This window comes from Indicator indicator, chromosome 1 (assembly GCF_027791375.1).
Source record: "Indicator indicator isolate 239-I01 chromosome 1, UM_Iind_1.1, whole genome shotgun sequence".
Classification (NCBI taxonomy): domain Eukaryota; kingdom Metazoa; phylum Chordata; class Aves; order Piciformes; family Indicatoridae; genus Indicator; species Indicator indicator.
Window position 1 is genome coordinate 44,602,595 of NC_072010.1, and position 24,842 is coordinate 44,627,436.

The following is a 24,842-nucleotide window of genomic DNA, read 5'->3' on the forward strand; positions in this document are numbered from 1 at the left end:
GTGATTCAGTGTAATAAATATTTTTCTATTGTCTCTGCCAGCAATATGAGTTATTTAGCTTCTTTGATTGCTTTTTATAGAGCTATGACCTAGAGTGCATACAACAAACTCTTAAAGTAAACAATGTTTTTCTCTGCACAAATACAACATTTGTCTTAACTAAGATTCCAAGTTCATTTCCATTCTATTGAACTTCGAGATTACTCAAGGTCCCATTAACACTACACGTTGGAATCATGCAAGCAACAAAAAAACCAAAACATAAAGCACAAGCCCCCAAAGAAACTCAAAAGCTTTAGCAGCAGCAGATGAAGAATATACAAGAAAACATTATCCTATGAAGTAGAATTCCTGGATGCAAGGATATTTGCTGGAAAGTAACATGATAAACAATTTACAGCATGTACTACAAACACTAAGTTTGGAATCAGTGAAGATTCTTAGCACTGAATGAGAAGACACTCCTATACCAAATGACTGTTTAAGACTCATTGATTCACATTAACTACATCTGTTGTTTCTCATATGCTTTCACTGGGCAGTAACAATATAGCCTTAGTATTTTTAGGCAAGTAGTCAGGACAAATGTAGCATTTGAACTTCATAAAATATTCCATGTAACCCAAAATTTAAATTTGCATACATTCCTGCATGGCTAACAAGTTACTTCGTAATACAAGTTGAAAACTTTTTTTCACCAAAGCAAGAGATAAAAACAATGATATGGTACGTCTTTTAAAAGATGCATTAACAAGCTATATTCATTATAACAATAATCATTGCTAAACACTAAGTTCTGGCATGATATAAAAAAGACTTGATGTCAAAAAGCAGTAACTGCACTATATTCACAAACAATTCACAAAAATACAAAGTAATGAGACTATTGATGAACTTATAAAAACTTTTCAAGCTATTCTATACGCCTTCCTTTTCAAGAAGATTACAGCAATATTATGAAGCCTATGCACATAAACTTATTTTGCTTTTCTGCATAACAGCAATCTTCAAAGCCTGTTAACTTTAACATGGTGTTTCTCAAATAAAAATCTTCTCCCATGTCAGCCAGCCATATTTTCAGCAGCCTAAAAACAGGAAAAAAACCCCATTTAATTCAAGTCACCAGAAGTAGGTACCATGTAGATTAAATGTCATCTTTTCTTACAATTCACCCAGAGAACATGTCTAAAAATATGCTACTTACAAACATCTTAAGATGTATACTGTTGTTCTCCAATGAATACTCTAAAAATGCTGTCAACCTTTATTAACATAATCATTAACCTTTATTAACATAATCATTACTGTTTGTTTGTGTTAGCTTGTATATCCTCTATCTCAGCAAGTTGTATCCTGTATATTTTACCCTAATGATTTCAAGAAGTGCACAAATGCATGATTTTTTTTCCTTTGGCATTTACCTCTTTACAGAATTTATATTAAATTTATACAATTTATATTAACACAAAACTCGGAAGTGACACTAATAATGGCATAAATCACACTGCCAATTATTGGATTATGAGTTATGAGACAAAGGGGCAAAGGTTAGCAACAAGAAAGCTACATGTAAAAGCAAAGTATGACAATCTTCAATTACTTATAGACGTAGTTAGACATATATATGTACACACATTTATGAATGTACACAAATGTAAAATATGGCTAAGCAGAGGAAGAAGTTGGTTAAAAATGAAATAAAGTTTGAAAACTTGTAGGGCTTGATCAGTATCCATCTAATAAAAAAAATCTGAAAACTGAATTTTCTAAGAATCAGAATGCAGTCTTCTAGAAAAGAGATAGGCAAGCTGGCTATAGGTTTTTCCCTGACACCTTCCCAGAAATAAAAAGAAAAAAAATACATTGAAAAAGAAATCATTATGTTTAGGTAGACAATAAAGAATAGAATCATAGAATTAGGGTTGGAAGGGACCACAAGAATCATCTAGTTCCAACCCCCCTGCCATGGGCAGGGATACCCCCACACTAGATCAGGCTGGCCAGAGCCTCAACCAGCCTGGCCTTAAACACCTCCAGGGTTGGGGCCTCAACCACCTCCCTGGGCAACCACTCTCATGGTGAAGCACTTCTTCATTATGTCCAGGCTGAAGCTCCCCACTTCCAGCTTTGTTCCATTCCCCCTAGACTTGTCACTACCTGATATCCTAAAAAGTCCCTCCCCAGCTTTCTTGTAGGCCCCCTTAAGACACTGGAAGGCACAAGAAGGTCACCTTGGGGCCTTCTCTTCTCCAGACTGAACAGCCCCAACTCTCAGTCTGTCCTCATAGGAGAGGTGCTCCAGCCCTCTGATCATCCTGGTGGCCCTTCTCTGGACACATTCCAGCATGTCCATATCCCTCTTGTAATAGGGGCTCCAGAACTGGATGCAGTACTCCAGGTGGGGTCTCACCAGAGCAGAGTAGAGGGGAAGAATTACTTCCCTTGACCTGCTGGCAAATGAGGATTCTTTTATAAACTATAGTCTCTCTACTTAGCTGAACAGGCAATTGCTAAATTATGAAAAGCCCTACTATACACACACACCATGAAATCACCTTGTTTATTTCTGAAGGGATTTGGAGCACAGGTTACAGTAAAACCAATATGTGAAGATTACATTAGCAAGCTGCATGGACCTGTTTACAGATACTGCTGCATACTGCTAGGCTCAAGGTTGTAGTAAGGCTGTGACAGGGGCTAAAAGAGAAAGTAGCAACGTATTTATGATATGATGCAGATAATGGGGCATTGGTAGATAGAAATGCCCCCCTAAAAAAAATCTAAGGTTTTTCGTTGTTGGTTTTATTCATTCCAATGATTTAATTTTTTCTGAAGAGCTTTTTTTGTAACATAGCTTGCTTCATGTTCCACTCAGTTTATCCATTGACTCTTCTATGGGACAGTTATTTCCTTGATTGTAAAAGTTCTAACTTAAAGTACAATTTACAAATTGAAGTACAGCAAGTTAAACATACTTGTGACACTTAAAAACAAATGTATATGCTTTGTAAGCAATAAGCATTACCTTTAGAGCTTCTGTAGCTTTACGTAGCTCTTTAATAACAGATGATAATGCTTCCGGATTTATCCCCTGTTCACAAAGCCGCACACAAATAGACAATGTCTCCATGTCCAAGCCAGTGTTTAATATTCTTGAAATTTCCAACAGAACTGTAACAGAAATGAAAGCACTTTAGTCCCTACAGACTATGAAATTTCAGTGATCAAAAATGTTATTCATCAGCATTTAATCTTTACAGTAAAGTCTCTGAACATGGCAGTTGTGGAGCTCTTGCAATGTGAACATCAACAAGAGCATTCATGCTCAGCTTTCCAGTGTAAGCTAGAAGCCACAGCTTCTAACATGCCTTTCTGGTTCAGCAAACTTAATACTGGATAATGGGTTCTGAACAAGAAAAAAGTAAGTGAAGAATTTAATAATTAACATGCTTGGTAACCATACAAAATGTAGGCTATAAGAATAACTCATGCTCTTGAACTCCAGATACTGACAAAGTCCTACTAAAGTGGACTGAAAGCACACTCAAAGATTTTACAGAGAATGTCAGGTGTTTTCTAGCCAACACTGGTTTATGGGTAAACAATACTATTTAATTTTCACATGACCTGAATCAGAAGTAGCATGTCAGCAGGAAACCTTCTGCAGAAAAAGATTCCAGTCAGTTTTGTGTAGACACAAAGACGTTTCTCTCTCTCCCTTCCAAACCTGGCCTGGAAAGCTCCCTTTCTCTGGCTCTCATAAACACTTTCTTAATATATGTAACAGAACAACTCACTGAGATTTTATTTTTGGTTGCTGCAGTGCCTAAGGCATCCAGTTAATTCCACAGAAGTCAAAGGAAAATGTCAAATACTATGAGAAAACTGCTAAGTGTGATAATACTCTTGAAACTCACTCACACAGGTTGTATTAGGAATGCACACAAGTTTAGGACATGGAGGCAGTTTGTCAGACGAAAGCCCTAAATAAAAGCTACAAGGCAGGGCTTCCTTCTCCACAAGGCTTTCTGTACCCACTGGCTTGAAAGCAAACTGTTCCAAAAACATTACATACCCTGTCCTCATGAAAGCATCTTCAACAGTCAGATGATGCCTTTGAAATAAAATGCCACTGAACATTAACAGCTACAGAACAAAGAAATACTGACAACTCTCAGAAATACAGAATTTTTACTTTCCTTAACCATTTAAAGTTTATCATCAAGTTTACTAGGTATGTAACATATTTGAAGGCACAGCAGCAAACCTAACTAATTGAGGAAGGTAGATTTAGACTAGATACTAGGCAGAAATTCTTTGCAGTGAGAATGGTGAGACACTGGAACCAGTTGCCCAGGGAGGTCATGGATGCCCCCTCCCTGGAGGTGTTCAAGGCCAGGCTGGATGAGGTCTTGAGCAATCCGCTCTAGTAGATGTCCCTGCCCATGGCAGGAGGGTAGAACTAGATGATCTTCAAGGTCTCTTCCAACCCAAACCATAATGTGAATCTGTGAAGTTCCAGTTTCCTGTGTCAGGAAGAGTTGTAGTCAGTAGCTTCTAACAGAAAATGTTCAGCTGTTTAGGCAACATCTTTGCAGAGAGATGTAGCAGCTGTCAGTCATGACACAGCTATCAATGCTTTACGTTTTAAGTTACTAAAGCACTGTAAATATTCTTATAATGGTAATTTCAAAACACTAACATATTTTGTACAGTAAAAAAACCAAAGCACTTCATTTGAGTGCAGTAAAAGTTCCCTCCCATCTAAAGCATTCCAGCAGAAGTGGAGAGAGGGCAGATGCCAAAAACAGTTACAAGAACTTAGAATCCCTGTATGTCTCAAAGAAATCTTTCTCCATGAACAGAATGGTCTTGCCCTCTAGAAGCATCCGTGCAGCCATAATAATCCCAGGTCTGCCTTGCCTGCAGCAGCAGGTTAAAGTGGCTGAAACACTATTTTGTCACCAGTTCAGCTCTTGAAGGTCTTTGCTAAGGAACCCTTATGTAACAGCAGCCATAGCTATAATACAAATGGAGGACCTTGATAAAATAAAGCAATAGCCCCCTGAGCACTCTCTCTAGCCTCTAGTCCCTCATTTCTAGAGAAAGTTTTTATATTTAATAATCCTCATAGGATTTCTTGATAGCTTCCTGCTCTGCTTGAAATCCCTATACGCTTCTGGCATAGCCATTCTATGGAATTCCAGTTTCACATAATACATTGCAAAGATACACCTCTTGGACATGTCAACTTTGATTTCTGACAGTCATACTGGAAGCGAAAGTTAACACCTGTTCGTTACTCAATCTGTTGATGTTTGTCATGGACTATAAATAACATGAAATACTTCCCCCTACTCCCAGTGCCACTTCTCTCACAGTCCCCATCCCATAACACCTCCAATTCTTTTATATCAGAAACTATTGTAATTCTGTAACACTGATTACCCTTCTGAAGTTTTTTTTTACTTTAGTTTTGACATGAGCCGTTCAGAGGAACAAGATATTGGGGTTCTCATCACTTTAGGTGCAGCCACTCACAGGGCCACAGGGTTGGTCCTCTTTAACATCAGCGATTTTAAATAATAACAATGACTTTTAAAAAGGCAAATACTTACATTTACAAAGGCTAACATTATTCTGAATCAAACAATAGCTTAGGGGGGAGGGGAAAGGCCGAGAAAAGTCACAGGAAGTGCCAAGAGACTAGTACTACGTGCACATTTGAAATGTTTCAGACATCCCACATAACATGAAGTAAAACGAAACTACTACATGTTAAGTCCTTTAGTAACTCCAAACCGTAAACCTCTTCGCAGCAGAGGTGCCAGTGTTACTTCAGAGCCGGCTCAAGGCCCCGCAGCCCGAGAAGAAGCAGGAAGCGTTTAGAAAAGACCATCTCGCAGAGGCCCAAGGCAGCCCCGGATCGTTGTGCTGGCAGCACAAAGGCAGCGGAAGCTGGCTGCCGCTCACAGTACTAGATTCCCCCGCCTCCGACACCCACCGTCCATCGTCTCCCGCACCGCGTTGAGGTTGGCGGCATTGCTCGCCATGGCGACCCAGCACCGCCCCTCACCTCCCACCCGGAAGCGGAAGGAAGTCCCTCCTTCCTCAGTCCTTCTCCCATCACTTCACCTATGCCGTTCAAATACTCCCGCTCCACGTGACGCCCCAAACAGAACCCGCCTGCTCAGCAGCAGGAAGACGATGGGTAGCGTCCCTTTCGAATTTGTGTAGCGGCTCCCCTGGCGATTGGTCCGTTCGAGAGCTTGGGGGCCTGCGATTGGCCTGGAGTCAGAAACCGAGTGTCGTGACTGGGCAGATCTCTGGAGGAGGCGGGGCAAATTAAAGAGTCTCCCGACGCCGGGGAGGCGGGAGGTACGACCTGGGGCGAGCATGAGCGGGCGCAGCGGCGTCCTGGTAATGGCGGCAGGTAGCTGCTGCGCGGGTTTTGGCCTCGCATCAGCCGGCTAAGGAGACTTGCTCAGGGCGAGACTCGGTGTTATCGTCCTGGGTGGAAAGAGGGAGAAGGGAGCTGCCCTTAGAGGCGGTTGAACGGGTGCACCTCCCTGGGGCTCTTGTCCCATTCACCGCCTCAAGCGAGGGAGCCGCCGGGACTCGGCTTAACGGGAGAGGGCAGCAGACCCATCGACCGTTCTCCCGTTCGTAGCAGGAGAGAGCGGTGGTGCCTCCGGGACCCCTCGGAAGCTGGTGGAGTGGGCTAGTTTTAGCATCTGAGCGAAGTGGGAGATTGAGGGCGTTATTGCCTCTGCGGCTTTCCCGGCCGTAAGGACAGCGCCGGCCGGCACGGCTGCTTCCCGCCATTTGTGGTTAGCTGCTTGCAACTCTGAGGTCGTTCGGCGTGGATGCCGCTAGCCACTTCGCGGTCTTGTGCCTGAGGCTCTTTTCCCTCTGTGCTCTCTGCATAGCTTGGGAGTAACGCGGGGCTGGCTGGCACAGAGTGGCACCTGAGGAGATCGTCCCTGTGCTATCCGCATTCCAGTAATACCTCTTTACTTCTGGAGTCTTTGAGGGCTAGAGTCTGGTCTGTGAGCTGCCCTCCAGAAGATATTTGGCTTAATCGCCCTTTTGTTTCTTCTGGGTTTTGTTTGGTTGGTTGTTTTTTCTATTGTTGTGGAGTTTTGTTTTCGTTGTGGTTTTTTTTTTTTTTTTAATTTTGTGTTTTGCTTGTTTGCTTTGTTGTTTTTTTTTTTAAATCTCCTTTCAATATCCTTTCTTGTCTGGTTTCTCAGGTTGTGTATCAGCCTTATTTATCAGGTCTCCCCAGGTCAGTAGGTCCAAGCCAAAACTAACTTAAGTTTTGTTAGTCTTTTAAATGTTTCTAACTCCTTAGAAATGATTGGTCATCTTGTCTAAAAAATCAGGATCATCATAAAAGGTCAAAGCTATAATTTCATTTTTTCCTCTCTTTATCTCTTTTCCAGGTATAGTTTAGTGATATGGGTGATACAAAAGAAGCTAAAATGCAAATAACACCAGAAACTCCAGGGCGAGTCACAGTCCTGAATCCTTTTGAAAGCCCCAGTGATTATTACACTCTTCAGGAGCAGATTGTCTCCAGTCCTTCAGTCTTTAAATCAAGAAAATCCTCATCTGTAAGACCTAGTCTTTAGTTGTGTAACTATACAGTTATAGTGCTGATATTCTGAAATGCATTAAAAACTATATTTTATGTAGTCTTACATACTAAGCCAAAGAATTTTGGTGGTATTTGGTGTTTCTTCTGATTACAAGACTTAATCTGTATGTAATACTAACATAGTCATTTAGTTTTCCTACTTCCCTGATTATTTTCTTTTCCTTTAGATATTGTGTGTATCAGTAGACTAGCATATACCCACTAAGTGCCAAAAATAGTTGAAAGTGGATAAGACAGTTGTTAGATGTGGTGTTCTTGTCCCACTTAAAATGGAAAAAGAACAGTTCCTACTTGTATGCCAAGCATGCTAAGTGAAACTTAATTGCACATCTATTATGAGCTGATTACATATTCACAGAATCAAGTTAATGATTTTGTGTATATATAACATTTTTAGTTGCAAATTGCATTCTGGTTTGCAGTTAGAATTATCTGATAAGCAGATATGATGCCTTGCTAATGAAACTAAAAAGACTCATTTGGTAGATCATTTTTCAAATGTATTTGAACAGTATTTTGTAATTGATTGTTAAATTAAGGGTGAATCTGAATTGGATTTTGTTGTGAACTGTGTGTTGTTATGAGGGAGACTTTGCAGGATGCATATGGGGTTGCAACTCTTAAGCCTTGGAAATGTGTGGTGAAAGGACGGCTGCCCTATCACTTGGGTAACTTGGGTTACATAGGGACATTAGATTTTCGTGGAACCATGATTTTGATTGCGGCAGTCTAGAAGCAACTGAATTTTACTCCTGGTTCTATATCTTTTGTAGATCTGTCCTCAGAAGTTGAGACAAAATTGACACCTCAGTTTGTAAACATTAGCCATAACCTTCCATTTTATATTATAGTTGTAATACCGCTACCAGGAAAAAAGAAGGCTGATTGATTTGCTCTTTTTTTTAAGTGGACTGCTTAAAATAGCAACTCTCTTAGTTTTGACAGAAGCTATGTGAAAGTTAAAACTGTATAGTTTCATTCAGATTTGGCTTGTTTTTATTTTTATCTTTTTAAAGATACCTTTTTTTTTTGTTTTTTTGTTTTAATCCAGACACCAGGAAAATTTAGATGGTCTATTGATCAGCTTGCTCTAATAAATCCTGTGGAAATTGACTCGGAAGATGTTCGACGCCAAGCGATGTATTTGAGTCATGCTAGGTAACTTACCATCAGTTTTTATGCAGTTTGAATTCTAGAACACTGTTCATTTGCTTTGTTGACATTTCTGGACAGCATTAAAGACGGTTTTGTTCGAATCTTTTAACACAGATTTTTGTCTATCTGTTGTGGATGTAATATTTAGATGAGGCTTCCTTTGTGTCTCTTTTTTTAATGTTAATGACTGCTGATCCCCTCTGCATCTTGGAAGACAGCAAAATAAAAGCAGTCAAGAGAAACAAAACATCTTTCATGTATTTGTTACCAAGTTATCTCTCTTGCTTCTTGTCACAATACAATTTACCTTCACAATGTTCCATACTTAAACTTAGGAAGGGTAGGTGTCTTTGGGACTTCTGCGGAAGGTTTGAGATAGGAAACCTGGCTGGGTAGGCCAGTACCCTTTTTGAAAGGTATGGATTGGACATGAAGACCAGTAAGCTTGCCTTCCTCGACGAGAAGGAGACTTCTAATTACTTGAAATAATTTGGGGATCTTGATCTCAAATTTTTCCTTTCTCTGAAAATAATTTCCATGGGGAAAACAAATGAGTATATAAACCAGGCTTTGTATTCATATTTCATCTTGAGAGATAGTCTTGCATGCTAACAGTACCAAGCAACAAGTCAAGGGAAGGCTGCAATGATGAATCCTGTAGACACTACCATACGTTTCTCGGATATGAACTTATATAGAGAATTGCACCTTGTGGCATGAAGTGCCACAGTAATAGAATAGTAAAACAATTCTTGATTCTGTTTATGCCTATAGGGCCTTCGGATCCTTTTAGTGAAATGAAAGAGATAACAGGGGCTGTGTTTAGGGCAAAAGTTCTCCGAATATTTATATAATAGTTTGAGTTGGAAGATACCTTTAAAGGCCATCTAGTCCAACCCTCCTGCAGTGAGCAGGGACATCTTTAACTAGATCTGGTTGCTCAGAGTCCTGCCCAACCTGACTTTGAATGTTTCCAGGGATGAGGCATCTATCACCACTTTTGCCAACATATGTTTCACTATCCTCATCCTGAAAAACGTCGTGAATTAGACCAATTGTTCTTAGTATCTTATGAATCTACATTGTGTTTTGAACAGGAAGAGGCATAAGAAGGAATACGAACTTCTTGCTGCAGTGGGGATATAGAAAGAACATAACTGTCCTTGCCTCTGTCTATGAATCTCTATGTCTTAACGTTGATATTTATTTTTTTTAACATCTGTTTGCTTCCTGGCCTTCCTCTAGCAGCCAGTAGATGTAAGATTCTAATGCTTTTTATATGTTATAAAGCCTTAAGTCTAATGTTTTCATGGAGGCGATGACATTGTTTCTGGAAGCCTATTAGTATACACACAAACTCTTTAATTCAGACAGCTGGGGTGACAATTCCAATGACAGTTAGTGCCATGGCATCTAGATGTGAGCATGCATTGTCTTGGTGGGTCCTTGCAGTCTGTCCCACTGTGATCTGATTTTTTTTTTTCTTTAAATTATCCAATATGGCTAGAAAGAAGCTAGTGTGTTTATTTGTAGACTTACAGTGTCCATGCCTGCATGTTTCAGTGTAGTACCGATTGAGGTGTTATTTCTGGTGGCTGCAAACTCTACATGGCTAAATTAATGTGTATGTATATATATATGTGTGTGTCTGTAAAATTTTGTGTGACAACTGATTTGAATTTTCATAAATAATGCTTAATGGAAAATTAAGTGCCTTAAGTATGGTACTTTAAAAGTTAAAAGTTCTTGATTAAAAAATAGATTTTTTTTGAAGCCGCTGTGTAATGTTACACAAACTGTATAGTCCACTTTAATAATGCTTGTTAACAAGGCATTGTCTCAATTAATTTCAAAGAATCACAAGCATGTATAAATGTTTCAAACTGTTAATTCTATGTTATGTAGCAAAACCAGTTTGTATAGCAGCACAATGTAAAAGCTCATCAGCACTTTCTGAAGTTGAAGTGTGCATCACATGCAGACTTAATTTTGTGCAGTATTACTGTTTCCATTAGGTGGAAACAGTAAAAATGTGTCAGTGTGGGCTGAAATTCCCCCCACACTGACAATAACCAGGCTAGCTCAGTCTGGAAGCAAATGAAAGCTGTATTTACAAGTGAGATCTACAATCTATGATGAAATGCAATGAATATGTACAAATATACAAAATTCACAACATTGACAAATATATACAATCAACAGAAAAGCACAACCAAGCTCCCTTTGCTTCCCCCAGAAGGGGACCTTTCCCAAGGGGCCTCTTTCCCAGGGGCTTCCCTCCCAGACCCCCCTGGCAGAAAGCAGTTAGTAAAAAAAAGCAAAAAGGTTGCTAACTTAGCTCGCCAAGGTCAGTGTGTTATCTTCAGCCAGAAGAGAAGTGTTTCCATTAGGTGGAAACAGTTCTTTAAAAATTAGGCTAATAGCTGCATAAGGGAATGTGTTACATGGAAAAAAAAAAAGTCCAACCAATTATATGGTGGTTTTGATAATTGAGTTTTTATAATTGTTTTTCATTTGTTATTTAGAATTGATAAGGAGACAGAAGAGAGAAGGCAAAAAGCCATCGAGGAGGTAATAAAACTTTCTGTGTTACCAAGTATAGATTTGGTTTAGCTATATGCCTACAAAAAAAAATCCATGTCTTTTGTAGAATTTCAAACCCCAAAAGCCTGTTATATTTTATTCTAGTCAGTTATGCCTCTCGTGGTTGTACACATGGTCTTACTCTGCCCATTTCTTTCGTACATCTGCAGGTCAAACCAGCAGATTTTATTTCATGTTATGTGGCTAGTGGGAATGTAGCTGTAAGATAACTTATAAATAGTTAAGGTTAAAAGTAATGATTTGGTGTTTTGTTTTTTTTTTTTTTTTTCTGTAACTGGTAATGCTAGGTAGCTCAGTTTCTTCTATAGCATTTTTAAAAATACACCAGAATGCTTGTGATTTTTTAGTTGTTGTTTCTTCCAAAGTCTACTTAGTTGGAGGCAAGACTCTCTTCTGGCAGTTTGTAATTCTTTCCATTCATTTTTTTGTTGTGCTTTTTTCTGTCAATTTGTCTAGCAGGCAAGGAAAAGTAGTGTTTCCAATTTTCATTAGAGAAATTTTCAATGTTTCTTCAATTAAAAAAAGAAGTCTCTGATACACATATCTTCCTTAGTGTTATTGATCTTATTGATCTTTTTTTATTAGGTCATGCTGTTATCAGTTTCTGTCTCTATTAAAAAAAAAGTTTTATGATTTTGTAAAGGTGCTGTGTAGTTGACCTGCAGCTAAGCTACTGTTACTCTTTAAGTTTGCATTAAAAAGGATATTCTTTGTAAGGCATAAACTAATGGATTATGCAGTTGAACAGCTTGAAACCACGTCTCTGATAAAAATTATGCCTTTAATAGTTGGGTGCTCAAGTTGAGTTCTTTCATTTGCTCACAGTCTTGCTTTTATTGTGAGAACAGAATTTGCCATGTATTCCTAGCTATTTAAAAGCTATTTAAAATTTTTCATCTCCTCAGCATCAAGGTGTTCTAGAGTACAACTGAGCAGATTCTCTTTCTGGTCCAGATAAAAATGCTGAAGTGCCAATACTCATAAATGTTTCACTTCTAAGCACTTTACCAAACACACTAATAATACAGCCAAAAAGACTTGCTTGTCCACTTCTTTTGTTGTTACTGCAGTCTCTCTTTAGCACTTCTGTGAAATATCAAAGCACAACAATTTAACAAGCTGAAAATTTGAAATGATTTGTTAAAATAACTATGTGGTAAGTATGGTAGAGACAATTTACTTTCTTTAATGAGTAATTAGTGTTAAATGAAACTTCTGTACAATTTTCACTCTGCAGACTTGAAAAGTCTGAGTTGGTATGTCGTAAAGAACATTGGGGTCATTTTCAAATCAAACTGCTTTTTTATTTAACCTCTCTGGGCCTGAAATAATGAAACGTATTTTGGGTATGAGAGATAACTATCTTTATAGATTTGAGGAAAGGAAGAGTAAAAATTCTTGAAATATATAAATCTGTGAGTAGCAAAAAGTAGGACTTAAACTTTTCTTCTTCAGGGTACTATCTAAATTTGAGAATCTTCAATTTTCAGAAGTGCTAAGATAGTTTGTTTCTATTGTTTGTATTATCTAGTTTTTCACAAAAAGACTCATAGTTCCTTCTCCTTGGATTGAACATGAAGGCAAGCAAATTTCTCAGCTTAATTCAACTAAATGTAAGTTGCTTTTGTCAGTCCACTCAAAATTATCTAGCTTTTGGGTAAATTATAAAGCATGTTTTTTTCCAACCTCAAATTTTAAGAACCCGTGATAAAAGGTAGCACAGTTAATAGGTAATAGATTTTTAGCTGTTCTCTCCCAGTGCGTTCCTTGTTTAAAAATAGTGTATTAATCCAGAATCTTACAGAATTTTTCCTTTCTTTTTGGTCCCTGTTCTTAAGTATTTTTCCTTTTAGAACCTGTCCTCAACCAGTTTAAATTTACACATGCAACTTTGCTGTGCCAATACTGGTAACAGCCAAGTCCTCTGCTTTGTTCTTTTTTTCCTGATGCCTGCACATCTGATTTACTCTGACTGCTTTAATGCCAATATAATATGAGAAACTGAGTTCCATGTTTTTCTGCTTAAATCCCTGTTGTCCCCCTAATGTCCTGATAGCTCACTATCACTGCAGCAACAGGTTGTGAGTTTTTCCAAGTTTATTTCATTTATGCCATTATTAGATTTTATTCTTAATGCTGTTGTTACAAAGTTTATATATAACTAAAAGGATGCATAATATATAACAGAATACATAATAAATGGTTATAAGGTGGACAAGTGTCAGCAATAAAATTTTTGCATTCAGGATTGCTTGGCAGGAAATTCTTAAATGTTTGAGGATTTTTGCAAGATTTGGAAGAGGCTGAACTGTTAAATTTTTAATCAAGAAGATGCAGCTTATGGATGGTGTATTTTTAATGGTCAATTGTAAGATTGTCACTTTTTGGGCAGGTATCCCAGTCCACATTCCTAGACCTGAGAAAATGAATGGTGAAAGAAAATTATCTAATATGTTCCTTAGCTGTATAAAATGATAGAGTGGTCGATTCTTCATCCTTTTCTTCAAGTCCAGACTGCGTTATTTTCTGTTGTTTTTCTTCCCTATTCTGGGGCCATTTGTCACCATGATGGCATGAACCCCGTTGCCATACAGCAATGAGATTCCAGAAATGCAGAGAGCAGAGAATCTCAGAAGGCCTCCCAGAAGTCCTTTATTGCTGCATTGTGGAACCCCTAGCATTAGAGAGTCCCACTTGTAGAAGTCCCAGAAGCTGTTAACAGACAAAGCAGCTAACAAAAAGTCCCAAGCATACCCCTTGCAGCATTCCTACACCAAAGCCCTAGCCAGAAGAAGTAGCTAACAGAAGCAAAAGTCCCTACCAGCCCTAACCCCTCAATCTCCCTTATAGCTTGGAGTGGCTGTTTTTATACTCTGTTATCAATCCCTTAGCTGGTAAAATCCAGCTCATACGTAAGCTAAAATCTTTTCCCAATAAGAGGTGCCAGCATGTCAAGGAGGTGGCTTCTGCAGCATGTTCCAATCAAAGGGTTCCAACTTGAGGATCTGTTCTTGGCACACATGGAACGTTACTGTTTTGCTCTATGCAGTGTGCTAAGGAACCATGCGGTCTGCACGTGTCCAGCAGCTGCCCTCAGAACAGAGGCTGCAACAATTTTCTAGAAGATGTTTTTCACTTGGGTCGCAGCCTGTTTGGCTAAATATAAACTGAGTTTGGTTTAGATCTTTGTAATGTAGAGGAGGCTGCAGGAGACAGATGTGGCCAAAGCTGGTGCTGCTTTACTAAGCTTTTTTTTAATAGAAAAGTGCCGAAATTCTCTTAATCAGCTATAATGGTAACCTTTTTTTCAGTATGCCTTTCTAATCTCTTCTAAATTTTGATGCCAAAGCTCTACCTGCTGGGTTTCAGATTGCATATTCTAAGCTGCTAGGTTCCAAGACTTGATATGCAATGCATACTTAAATTTAAGTTCTTATCTGTTTTGCAGCCATAGATCTAAAAAGCATTTCTCCAATTGGAAGACAGCTAACTTTGCAGCCTGGCAAAAGCAATGGTGGGTAAAAGGCAATGTCTGAAATTAAAGGGTTTCTCTGGAGCACAATAACCCCTTTTTTAATAGCAATTTAATTCAAAAGGGAATTCTTGGTTTTTGGTTACTATTCCTGGAGAAATTTTTCAATTGTATGGTACTATTCATTGTAATATCAGTTTCTTAGTAATTTATTTCTATTATGCTCTTTCATGTTTTCTCCAAAGTAAAAACTGAAGTCCCTTGTAGACTGTAGAGTGCATTTTTTCCAGCTCACTTTTTCTGAATTAAAAAGTGAATTTAAGCTGCAAGTTTATAGGCAAATTTAGAGTTTCAAGAAACCTTTAATGCGTTGGGTTGTTTTGGGTTAGAAAATCTTGGATTATTGTTTCTGCCAAATAAATAGCAGAAATCTCATTATATCTTTTAAACTATTTAATTTTAGATAAATAGATGGTGTCTTTCCCCGGGGTGTTTTGATGATCTTTCTCCCATTGCCTGCTGAATTATTCCTTTCTTTGGAGACCTCTCTCCTCTGCTAAGAATGCCTCTCTAGAGGCTTTTATGTTACAACCCTTGTTTTTTTTGTCTCTAGGCCTGAGTGTGCTGCATATAGCGTTGTCAAATCATAATACTAGCTTTAATTAACACTTTTCTTTATTGCAAATGTAACTTAAATAGCTCAATTGCAATGCAATTTAGAAGTGGATGTTTGTTTCTACAGCTTTAGTAAAAGGTCACTGCAAGCTAATTTTGTTGGCTTTATTCATTGCAGCTGCTTGTCAGACAGTACTGTCTTTGCCAGTGGATTTTAATTTAGAGAAAATACTAGGTATGTCATGTAATATCTAAATTTAATTATGAATGTTTAACTAGAAAACCTATTTTCGTAATGTTTGCTAGATCTTTTTTTTTTGGTGTTATAAAATATTGAAAACTTAATATATAAATGGAGGTTTTAAGTATGTGTTCTAAAGAGACTATTACTGCATATTGCATGGAACATCTGACTTAAAATGATGTGGTGTGAGTATATACATAAAGATAGGAGACATGAAGGACAATTGAAAATTAACAATTCTGAAGGCATAAAAGGTAGTAAGCAGAAGACACCTTCTGCCTCCCCAAAATAGAGCAGGTATTTAATTTGCCAAAGGTGTTTGATTTATGAATTACTGGCCCGTGAGGCTAATAGCTAAATCTTGCCTTGAGCAGAGCTATGTTGTAATTCTGTGCCTTTAATTTAACTGAAGCCATAGTGCTGACTAGAGCCTGTGATTGAAAAAATGCTGTGATCCACTGCATGTGGGAGACAAGAGTCCAAATTAACTGTCTGATTATAATTGCTATAACAAGCATTTGCTGCCAGCTTCTCATGCAAGAGGTCTGCAAAGGCCTGTTTTTACAGCTCATATGTGGGAATAGTCTGTATAGGTAGTTCAGAAGTTCTTGGTTGCATACTCCTATCCTTTTCTTGAAATTCACAACCCTGATTGTGGGCCATCAAATTTAAAACAGAAAACTAGAACCATATCTACTGTTTTTATGTTTTGTCTTAAATCAATGCGTAGTTTTTGAATTCATGCAAAATTTCTCCTGCAAGGAATATGCAGTTAGTATAAAGCAAGAGCAAAAATCTGATTAGTAAGTCTCAGCATATTTTAATGGGTCTTTGTTAAGGTCTGTGTGCTTTCCTACTGTAAACTGCTGATTGCTTTGACTTTCTTCAAGTTGCATCCAGTTTGCCTTGGGACGTATCACAAAGACCATCAAAGCATACAGGAAATCTGAGAAAGGGTCTAGTTTTGGCAGGGTAGTATGACCACCCTTTTTTCACAATTCAGATGAGAAGAATAATACATTTTTGGGAAAAGGCCAGCAAGTAGATGATAGTCAGTGTTTACTTTTTTTTTTTTTCAATGCAGACTTTGGTATTAAAGAATGATGGGCAGAACCTGGAACTTTGATAGGCTGAAGTGGAATCTTAGAGTGGCCTTCTTGTAAAGATCACAAGTAATGTTTTGTATGAATCTTAGTAGACAGAATGGACTTTCTGTAATGATAAAAATCAACCCTTTGTGATAGGTGCTTAAATGAAATCAGTTACTTGGTATATTGGTTAATTGTATCAAATGTTTTAATTTAGTTTACATATCTCTGCAGTGGAATTTTTTCTTTTCTTGCATTCTTACTGGAAACGATTTCTCCCTGTTTCTAGGTGAGTATTTTAGAACTGATGAATTTGCAGATCAATCTCAGGAAAATCTGAGCTCTTCATCGCTGAGAAGGAAGCTGTTTTTAGAAGAAAACGGGAGTGTATCGGAGTGTTTGTCCCCTTCCCTGCACAGTCCTTGCGGTAGTCAGCCACTTGGAGTGCTTTGTTCCATAGACATATCTCCAGTTCGGTGCAGAAGCCCACTGGAAACATCCAGTTCGGTGAGTGGCCTGTTTTGGGGTCTGAATGGCACAAGAGTAGTTCTTAGAGGCTCTACTGCTTCAGTGTTATAACAGACTTCACAAGAGAAACAGCCATATTTTTAATAAGCTGTGACTGTTTTATGAGACAGTCTGTGTTAGACCAAGGGTGGTAGTTTCTCTTTTTCAGATTCCAAATTCAGAAAAAATATGTGAGCAAAAAAAGTATTGAAATACTGTATTGCTGACTTACTTCAGATTGTTATGTTGTGCTGCTGCTCTTTTGTTGTAGAAGAAATTATGCTTTAATATTATCAAAAAAGAAGTAGGAATTGTTACATATACAGAACTTGCTGAAAGCATATTGAAGTAACTTTTTCATAAAGTATCTATACAAAAAAAAAGCCAATTTAAATACAAGAACTGCTGTCTAAAGTACTGATTGATATGAACAGACAATCTAATTATTTCCCTTCTAGTTCATAAACTAATTTATGGTGGAAAACATTACTTGTGGATCCTTGGATGCAGTGTTAAATATGCCTTTTTTTTTTGTTTCCATTGAGATGAATAGAAATTTATTATAACACAGGACATAATGCCTGTTTGTTAAATTATGCGAGAAAAATCTTATTCCCAGGTGGATGTAACACAGTTGAACTGATTTAGGCAGAGTGGCTTCATCTGTTTGGTGGCTGAAGTGTAAGGAAAAAGCTACCTCAGCGACACTGGTTTAAAAGAAGTCTTCACTATGGTAACATAGTTGTGGCAGTTTAGGCTGGATGCCCCCTGCCACTGCTACATGAGATACACCTCTGGTGTCCTGGGTGCCCACCCAGAGGGGTGGACACAGGAAATGGCGTATTTCTACCCATAAATCCTGCGCCCTATAAGGCCATCTGCAGAGTCATTCTCTTCCTCTTTCTTCCCTCTGCTCCCATGGGAGATGTCCTCTCTTATCGGGTAATGCCGGGGGAGTATCCTCAAGGCCTCTTAGGCCTGTCTAGGCCTAATGCCAGGAGAAGAATGGAGGGGGGGCAATCTCAGACCTGGCCAGCCTGAGACTTGCCTAGCAGTAGGAGGGGGGGGGAAGGAAGAGCCCTGAGGGATTGGGTAGACCCTCAGGTGAGAGGAAGGGAGGACTGGGAAGCTTTTGGGAATTCTGTGAGGGGGTTCTGTATGCTTTAGGATGTTCTTTTCCACTATGCTTTGTAGTTTGTAGTTTTCTGTAGCTTCACCAATTCGTTTTTCCATTTAAACTTTTTCCATCACTCTCCAATCCGTTTGTGTGTGTCATTCTTTTGTCCCTTTCAGGGCAAGAGATGTTCTGGCTGGCCTCAAACCAGCACAATAGTAAAGAATTCCAACAACATAATTAGACTTCTAGGAGTAACTTTTTTTTTTTCCACTATACATGACAATCACTGTTCTCTTTTCTTAAGGAAAAACATCTTGTCTGCTGCTGAGTTAAAGAATTCAATTAAAATGGATTCCACTGAAATAAAAATAGTGTCCAGCTTTCATGTGCATTGGTATGAAGAGGAAGTTGAGATTAAATACTTGACTATATACACAGATAGCATTAATTCTCTGTTTAGGCTTCTCATAGTTTTAACTAGAATAAATAGTACAGTCTTAGTTCATATTATGTGATGGTTTGAGTCCCTTGCTCTTTTCTATGGAGAAACATAAAGACCAAGTGAAGAACTGCAACTGGAATATTTAAAGCTAAGGTAATGAGAAAGGTTGTCTTAATTTCCCACTGCTGCTGTATTAAACTTTGTAGTTAGAACACTTTTTACATATATGTAAAAAATTTACATTATGCTACTTTATGCTCTTTTTTTTTTTTATCCCTTCTTTCCTGAAGGGTCAGTTTTCATCCAGTCCTATTCAGGGAGGAACAAGGGCTTACAGCCTGGGAAGCATAACAAGTCCTACATTTGCAGAGAGGTCTCCTGCACATAATGGTTCTCCTACTTTTTCACCAATAGCTTTTCACATAAGAAAGACACCACTGTCAGGTATGTTTTAATTGTATATGTATTATTCTTCTTGTTTGATGTATTTTTATTGTAAAAACATCCTCATTCTTACTGGAACTTGTTTCTGTTGGTAGACAAGTTGTGCTTGGTGGACCAGCAGGCTTGTCCTCTATGACACATTTACCATTTAGCAGTGAAATATGTTATTGAAATGGTGAAGTGATTCTGCTCGCAAAAGTCAGCTAGGGAAAATATTTTAGAAGGAGGAATAGACACTTAATACAAATGAGAAAAATGGTAATAGATTAATTTAGTTTGAAGAGAGCGTTTAAAGCCATATGCCTGAACTTGGTCAGGTCACAGTTCAGATTTGGCCCAACCTGGAGCATTTTAATTGGACAAATAATGCTTAGCTCAAGTTTTCGAGTAATGTGAATCTGAAGATTATTTGTGAAACTGACAAGTAAAGCAATCACAAACATTTGTTGTCCTCATTGTTCTAGACAGTGTCAGTATTTCATGTTTCATTCATTACCTGGTTGTTGTATTTCAAAACCATTATATGTGGAGATTGCATAGGTGATCTTTTTCTTGAAAACTTCATTGCTGGCCCAGATTTTTAAAATGCCTGTAGAATGTGTAGTGATATTTTTGGGAAAAAAGCCACAGAACCAACCTTCACACATCTTCCTATGAACATGTATGGAATTGACATTTGAAAATGCAAGATCTCCAATGCAGCAAACCATGTCATAGGAAACAAATTTGGTGGTAAAAATGAGATAAAAACTTGCCTTTTACCATGGTGGTTTAAGTGTGCTGGTGGTTTGTTTTAGGATTTTAAACATTCTCTCTGTGTGTTTTTGTTTTGGGTTTTGTTTGTTTGAGGTTTTGTTTTTTGATTGTTTGTTTGTGGGGATGTTTTTGCCTTTTTTGTTTGTATTTTTAAGAAGGCTTGCAGCTGGGAGACAGTGGTTAGTGAAACACTACGTAGTTGGCTATAATTATTGAAATGTCTGTGGGGCTTTGAGAATGGTAACTTTAAATCCACATGATCTCTGATAGAATAACTTTATTTTTTACAGACCAAAGAAAATTTACATTTTGTTCTCCAGATATCCCTTCATCCTCAAACAGAATGACACCCCCAAGTACAAGAAGTCCATATATAGATGGCTGTTCTCCAATTAAAAATTGTTCTCCTATGCGGCTTGGAGCGTATAGAGGAACTGCTCAGTACCAGACTTCGGTCATCAGAATACCAATTGCAGTTGAGGATCACAGTGAGGAAGGTGAAGACAAGGAAAACATGTCTCCAGCAGAAGCTCGGTTCCCAGAAATGGATAATGGAATAAACTTACGTCAGCAAGACAGTGATGCTTTTGCATGTGGTACACATCTTGTAGTAGCAACTGTATCTATTGCACCAGATCGCTCAGAAGGTTGTCATCAAAGGCTGCCGTTGTTTCAGGACATAGAAGGCTCAAAGGAAAACAATACTGTAGATATGGCTGATGCAGTTGAAGTGTCAGAGGAGAACACTTGGATAAAAGAAACAATTGGCAATAGCAATGCACCAATGACCAGCTTTATGACAGGGATTACTTTCAGTATTGAAAACTCTCGCATGTGCATGTCACCTCTTGCAGAAAGCAGCGCAATTCCTTGTGACAGCAGCAGTATTCAGGTAAAAATAAGAGTCTTTGGTTTGCCTCTCTGTAAAACTGAGCTCAACATGCTAACTTTTTAAGATATATATATACACATTCTGGAAGTACTTGTCTGTTTTTCTCTTACAGCATGTGGCATGCAGATGGTATTGTGACATATTTCTTCCACCCCCATCCCTTTTTTCCTCTCAGTGAAGTTAGTGTAGCAATTACAAATTGCTTTTGTGTTGCTGTGTACAGTAATACATTTAACCTAATCCATCTAATCCTGACAGACCAGTTTATGATTTGCTTTTGTTATTAACTGATGAGATTTGGTTTGCTAGATTAATTACTATTAATCAAATACAAGCCATATCAAGTAGGAGAGTCTGGTGTTAAATTGCAGAAGATTTTTAAAGCCCTGCTTTCTTGATTTCAGGTGGACAGCGGTTATAACACACAGACTTGTGGAAGCAGCATTATGGATACTGCAGGGGCTGAAAACAGTTGCAGAGAAAATGATGTGAATACTAATGTCTTTCAGAGTAAATCTCAGCTACTTAAAACAAAGGTAGGAGTTTAGCAGGGATACCAAAGCAATAGGCTTCCCACCTGAAAAATTTGTTCCAAATTTTACTCAGTTTCAAGGAAGCTGAGGAGAGGGAGACCTTCAGTTAGTAATAGAGAGCATCATTTTGGGTATTATGTTGGAAACAAGGAATTAAATGCAGAAGTGTTACAAGCTGGCAATAAAATTGGTATGTTCTATGGCAAAGTGTCCTGGTTTAGGGTTGGACAGATCTCTGTTGCCCCGAGAGGGACAAAAGAATGACACTCACACAGATGGATTGGATAGTGATGGAAAGCATAAATGGAAAAAGCAATTAGTGTTTTACAGAAACTAAAAAGCACGGTAGCAAAGATATCCCAAAGCATACAGAGTCCCTGACACCGCACCCAAAGGCCCCTCAAAACTTCCCTTCTGCCCATCTGAGGGGCTACCCAAGAAACCCCAGGGCTCTTTCTTCCCCTCCAACTGCTAGGCTAGTCTCAGGCTGATCACTGACATAAAATTTTGAACTCTGCTCATTTAAGATTAGGATAACTGTGCCCTTACAGGAAGTCTATAGATGCAAAGATTTCAGGAACACGGGAAGTTCCATCTGAACATAAGGAAAACCTTCGAGGGTGTCAGAGCACTGGAAGAGGCTGCTCAGAGAAGATGTAGTCTGATTTTCTAGAGATATTCAAAACCTGCCTGGCCACGGTCCTGGGCAACCTACTTCAGCAAGCAGTGTGGTTGAACTAGATTATCTCCAGAAGTCATTTCCAACCCCTACCATTCTGTGATTCTACATTAGTGTGGTCTTTAACTTCTAAAATACCCATCTAAAATGAGCCCCAGCACCCCCCACTGTTGGACACAGATTATACTTAGGAGTGTACTCATCGAATCAATTGTCTACCATCAAACCTGTCCTAGTGACTCACCAATGTCACACAGTTGTTTTCTCCTACTGCTATTCTGCTATTTTCCCAACTGCTATATCTTAAACCCAACTTCGTATTTTGGATTAGGATTTAAGTATGCATACATTAAGTATTTAATTCAGCTTTCACAACAGAAAGGAAAAAGCACAGACATTTGTCTGAAGAAATCAATTCTGGCTCACTCAAAGCATGTGTTCTTTGAAAGAGATTCTTGATAACAGTATGTTGTGGTTTAAGCTTTCCCAGAGTCCAAAAGCCCAAATGGAACAGATTTAGATTGCCTCCTCTCTCCCTTTTTCCCAGTAGGGAAAAGCAAATTAAGCAGGAGAAGAGACAGGTAAAATCATGGAAGAAACAGTTCTAGAATCGATTTGGAAGTAAAAAGTTAAGTTTAACAAAATACATATGGCATTTGAGTAAAAAGGAGGTTATAAAGGTATAAGGGAAAAGGGTAAATAAAAATATACAGAACCAGGCCCAACTGGCATAGGATTCTCTTGATGTAAATGTGGATTCTCTTTAGATGCAGTCCTTAAGAGTTTGGATGCAGTGTGGAGCAGGCCCCACTGCATGCTTGCAAGGAACAGCAGGAGCAGCAAAGGGTCAGGCAAGAGAAAGGGACAGGAAAATGATTCCCCTTAAATAGGCTTGCTGGACAGGAAGGGGGAGTGGAATAGACTTGGACCTGGGGACCCCTCCCCCTGGGAGGGGGAACCAAGTCTCTCTGCCCACCTGGGTCAGATTTCTTGGTCCAGCTGGGGGCTAGGTTCTTTTCAGCCCACCCCCTCCAGGAATGGGTGTAACCTGACACACAGAGCATCTCAAGGATTTGTGCAGGGAAAACATCTTTCATCTCTTTTTTTCTTTTTTTTTTTTTTTTTTCTTCAGAAGGAGAGAGATGGGAGGCTAATGTAGTAATTGTAACTTGCAATTTTCAGGTAGTAAGTTTGGATCTTGTTTCTTTTCAGGAGTTTTTATGAAAGGTTTTAAAATGAACTTTTCCCTATTAACCTAGGAGTGCTGCGTTTTAAACCATAAGGACAAACAGTTGCTAAGAGCAAAATCTCCAGAGAAGCAGACCTGTTTCCTAAAAGCAAAATCACATAGTGCAGTATTTGGTCAAAATGCAACTTGCAGTGTCTCTACCTGGAAACATAAGCCTGAAAATCAAGTTTAGGGATTTCACAAAAACGGTATGTAGCTTTCTGATGGAGAATTTAAACTGTGTTGTCTAATAAGTGTTTAGATATGTGACCTCAATTGCCTGAATTATACGTATTATGTTGCCTTTTTTAATGCAACTGTAATAAATTGGAATGTATTAAGGGAGTTTTTAAATAATGTGAGTTTTTTCATATATTATTAATAAATGTATTGGTATCACTAAGCAATCCTTTTGAAAATTAAGGCAGCTAGACTTGGTACAAAGAAACCATAATGTTTTTCAGAGTTGTGTGCCTTCTGTGATTAGGGTAAGTTCCATAAAGAACCTTGTTTTGAAAGTTTGGACATAACTTGGAAGAGGAATATTTTGGATAGACTGAGCATAACCTTCTGCAACTTGCATAGAAGCCAACGTAACTGCAAAGAAAACCCCTACATATTAAGACTTATATTAAAGGTGTGAAGGAAACTTGAGGAAAAGAAAAATGAAAGATGTATTAATTTTGATTTGGATTGATTTTCTCCTTATCATATTTATTATGTGCCTTCAGGAATGTTACCACTGGTACTGAGAAAGTCATTGGAGAGAAATGAATTGCTGGGGAATGTGATGAGAGCAGGGCTGGGGAAGAAGAATGAGTGCCTGTTAGTCTAAAGTAACAGGAATGAAACTCAGCTGTGATGTCCATGAGGAAAGAAGTAGAATTCCAGTAATGGGTCCCTGTATTTTTTATAATACCAGACTAGTCCTTTTAATTCAGTTGTCTTGAGAACAGCTGCGTGAAAATGACATTCTAGTTACAGCAATGGCACTTTTACACACACACAAAGTTTAATTCTCTTAGTAATAAAATAGGCTTTATGTCAAAATAAGCCTTTCAGCAGTTCTTTGAACAGCTTCTTTTTCCTTGATTTGACAGAAGACTGCATATCTGCCAGTTAGCTTTAGTTTGTACTTTAGTAAAATGGACTCTTGATTACTTTAAAATGAAATGATAGTGTCATTACTTAAGCAATTGTCTTAGTACTAATCTTGATCACCTGACTCCACTCATCTCCTGAGAGCATGTGCTCGGATTGATGCTCTGGTTCTCTTTCTAAGGAATGTAAGATGGTGCAATAAGGCTAATTGGTCCAAGTACATTATTAAGAGAATGGTGCAGCCATTACACTTGAACTTACCAGTACCATTATGATGCTTACAGAAATTACCAAAATACTTAGGT

General features: G+C 38.4%; 2 protein-coding genes across 2 annotated transcripts; one reads left to right on the top strand and one right to left on the bottom strand.

The window, feature by feature from the left end:
- Window positions 1-874: 874 nt before the first annotated feature.
- On the bottom strand, window positions 875-6,053 carry MZT1 (mitotic spindle organizing protein 1). The gene is made up of 3 exons (XM_054399364.1): window positions 6,005-6,053; window positions 3,026-3,171; window positions 875-1,085 (listed from the first exon to the last, which is right to left on the bottom strand). Exons 1-3 carry the CDS (start codon window positions 6,051-6,053, stop codon window positions 1,062-1,064), a joined length of 219 nt encoding a protein of 72 aa, XP_054255339.1. The 3' UTR covers window positions 875-1,061.
- Window positions 6,054-7,460: 1,407 nt separating this feature from the next.
- On the top strand, window positions 7,461-23,629 carry BORA (BORA aurora kinase A activator). The gene is made up of 12 exons (XM_054387271.1): window positions 7,461-7,616; window positions 8,712-8,818; window positions 11,341-11,386; window positions 12,951-13,032; window positions 13,134-13,149; window positions 14,884-14,933; window positions 15,685-15,741; window positions 17,128-17,345; window positions 19,195-19,348; window positions 20,395-20,996; window positions 21,401-21,532; window positions 23,468-23,629. The coding sequence occupies exons 1-12, from the start codon at window positions 7,461-7,463 to the stop codon at window positions 23,627-23,629; spliced, it is 1,782 nt and encodes a 593-aa protein (XP_054243246.1).
- The last annotated feature ends 1,213 nt before the right edge of the window (window positions 23,630-24,842 follow it).

What these genes read in the sequence shown, in the direction of transcription:
- BORA (XM_054387271.1), top strand. Translation starts at nt 7,461, where the DNA reads ATGGGTGATACAAAAGAAGCTAAAATGCAAATAACACCAGAAACTCCA. An exon ending in AATCAAGAAAATCCTCATCT is followed by an intron (nt 7,617 to 8,711) that starts GTAAGACCTAGT and finishes GTTTTAATCCAG; the next exon opens with ACACCAGGAAAATTTAGATG. An exon ending in ATGTATTTGAGTCATGCTAG is followed by an intron (nt 8,819 to 11,340) that starts GTAACTTACCAT and finishes TTTGTTATTTAG; the next exon opens with AATTGATAAGGAGACAGAAG.
- MZT1 (XM_054399364.1), bottom strand. Translation starts at nt 6,053, where the DNA reads ATGGCGAGCAATGCCGCCAACCTCAACGCGGTGCGGGAGACGATGGAC. An exon ending in GGTGCGGGAGACGATGGACG is followed by an intron (nt 3,172 to 6,004) that starts GTGGGTGTCGGA and finishes TTTCTGTTACAG; the next exon opens with TTCTGTTGGAAATTTCAAGA. An exon ending in AAGCTACAGAAGCTCTAAAG is followed by an intron (nt 1,086 to 3,025) that starts GTAATGCTTATT and finishes TCCTGTTTTTAG; the next exon opens with GCTGCTGAAAATATGGCTGG.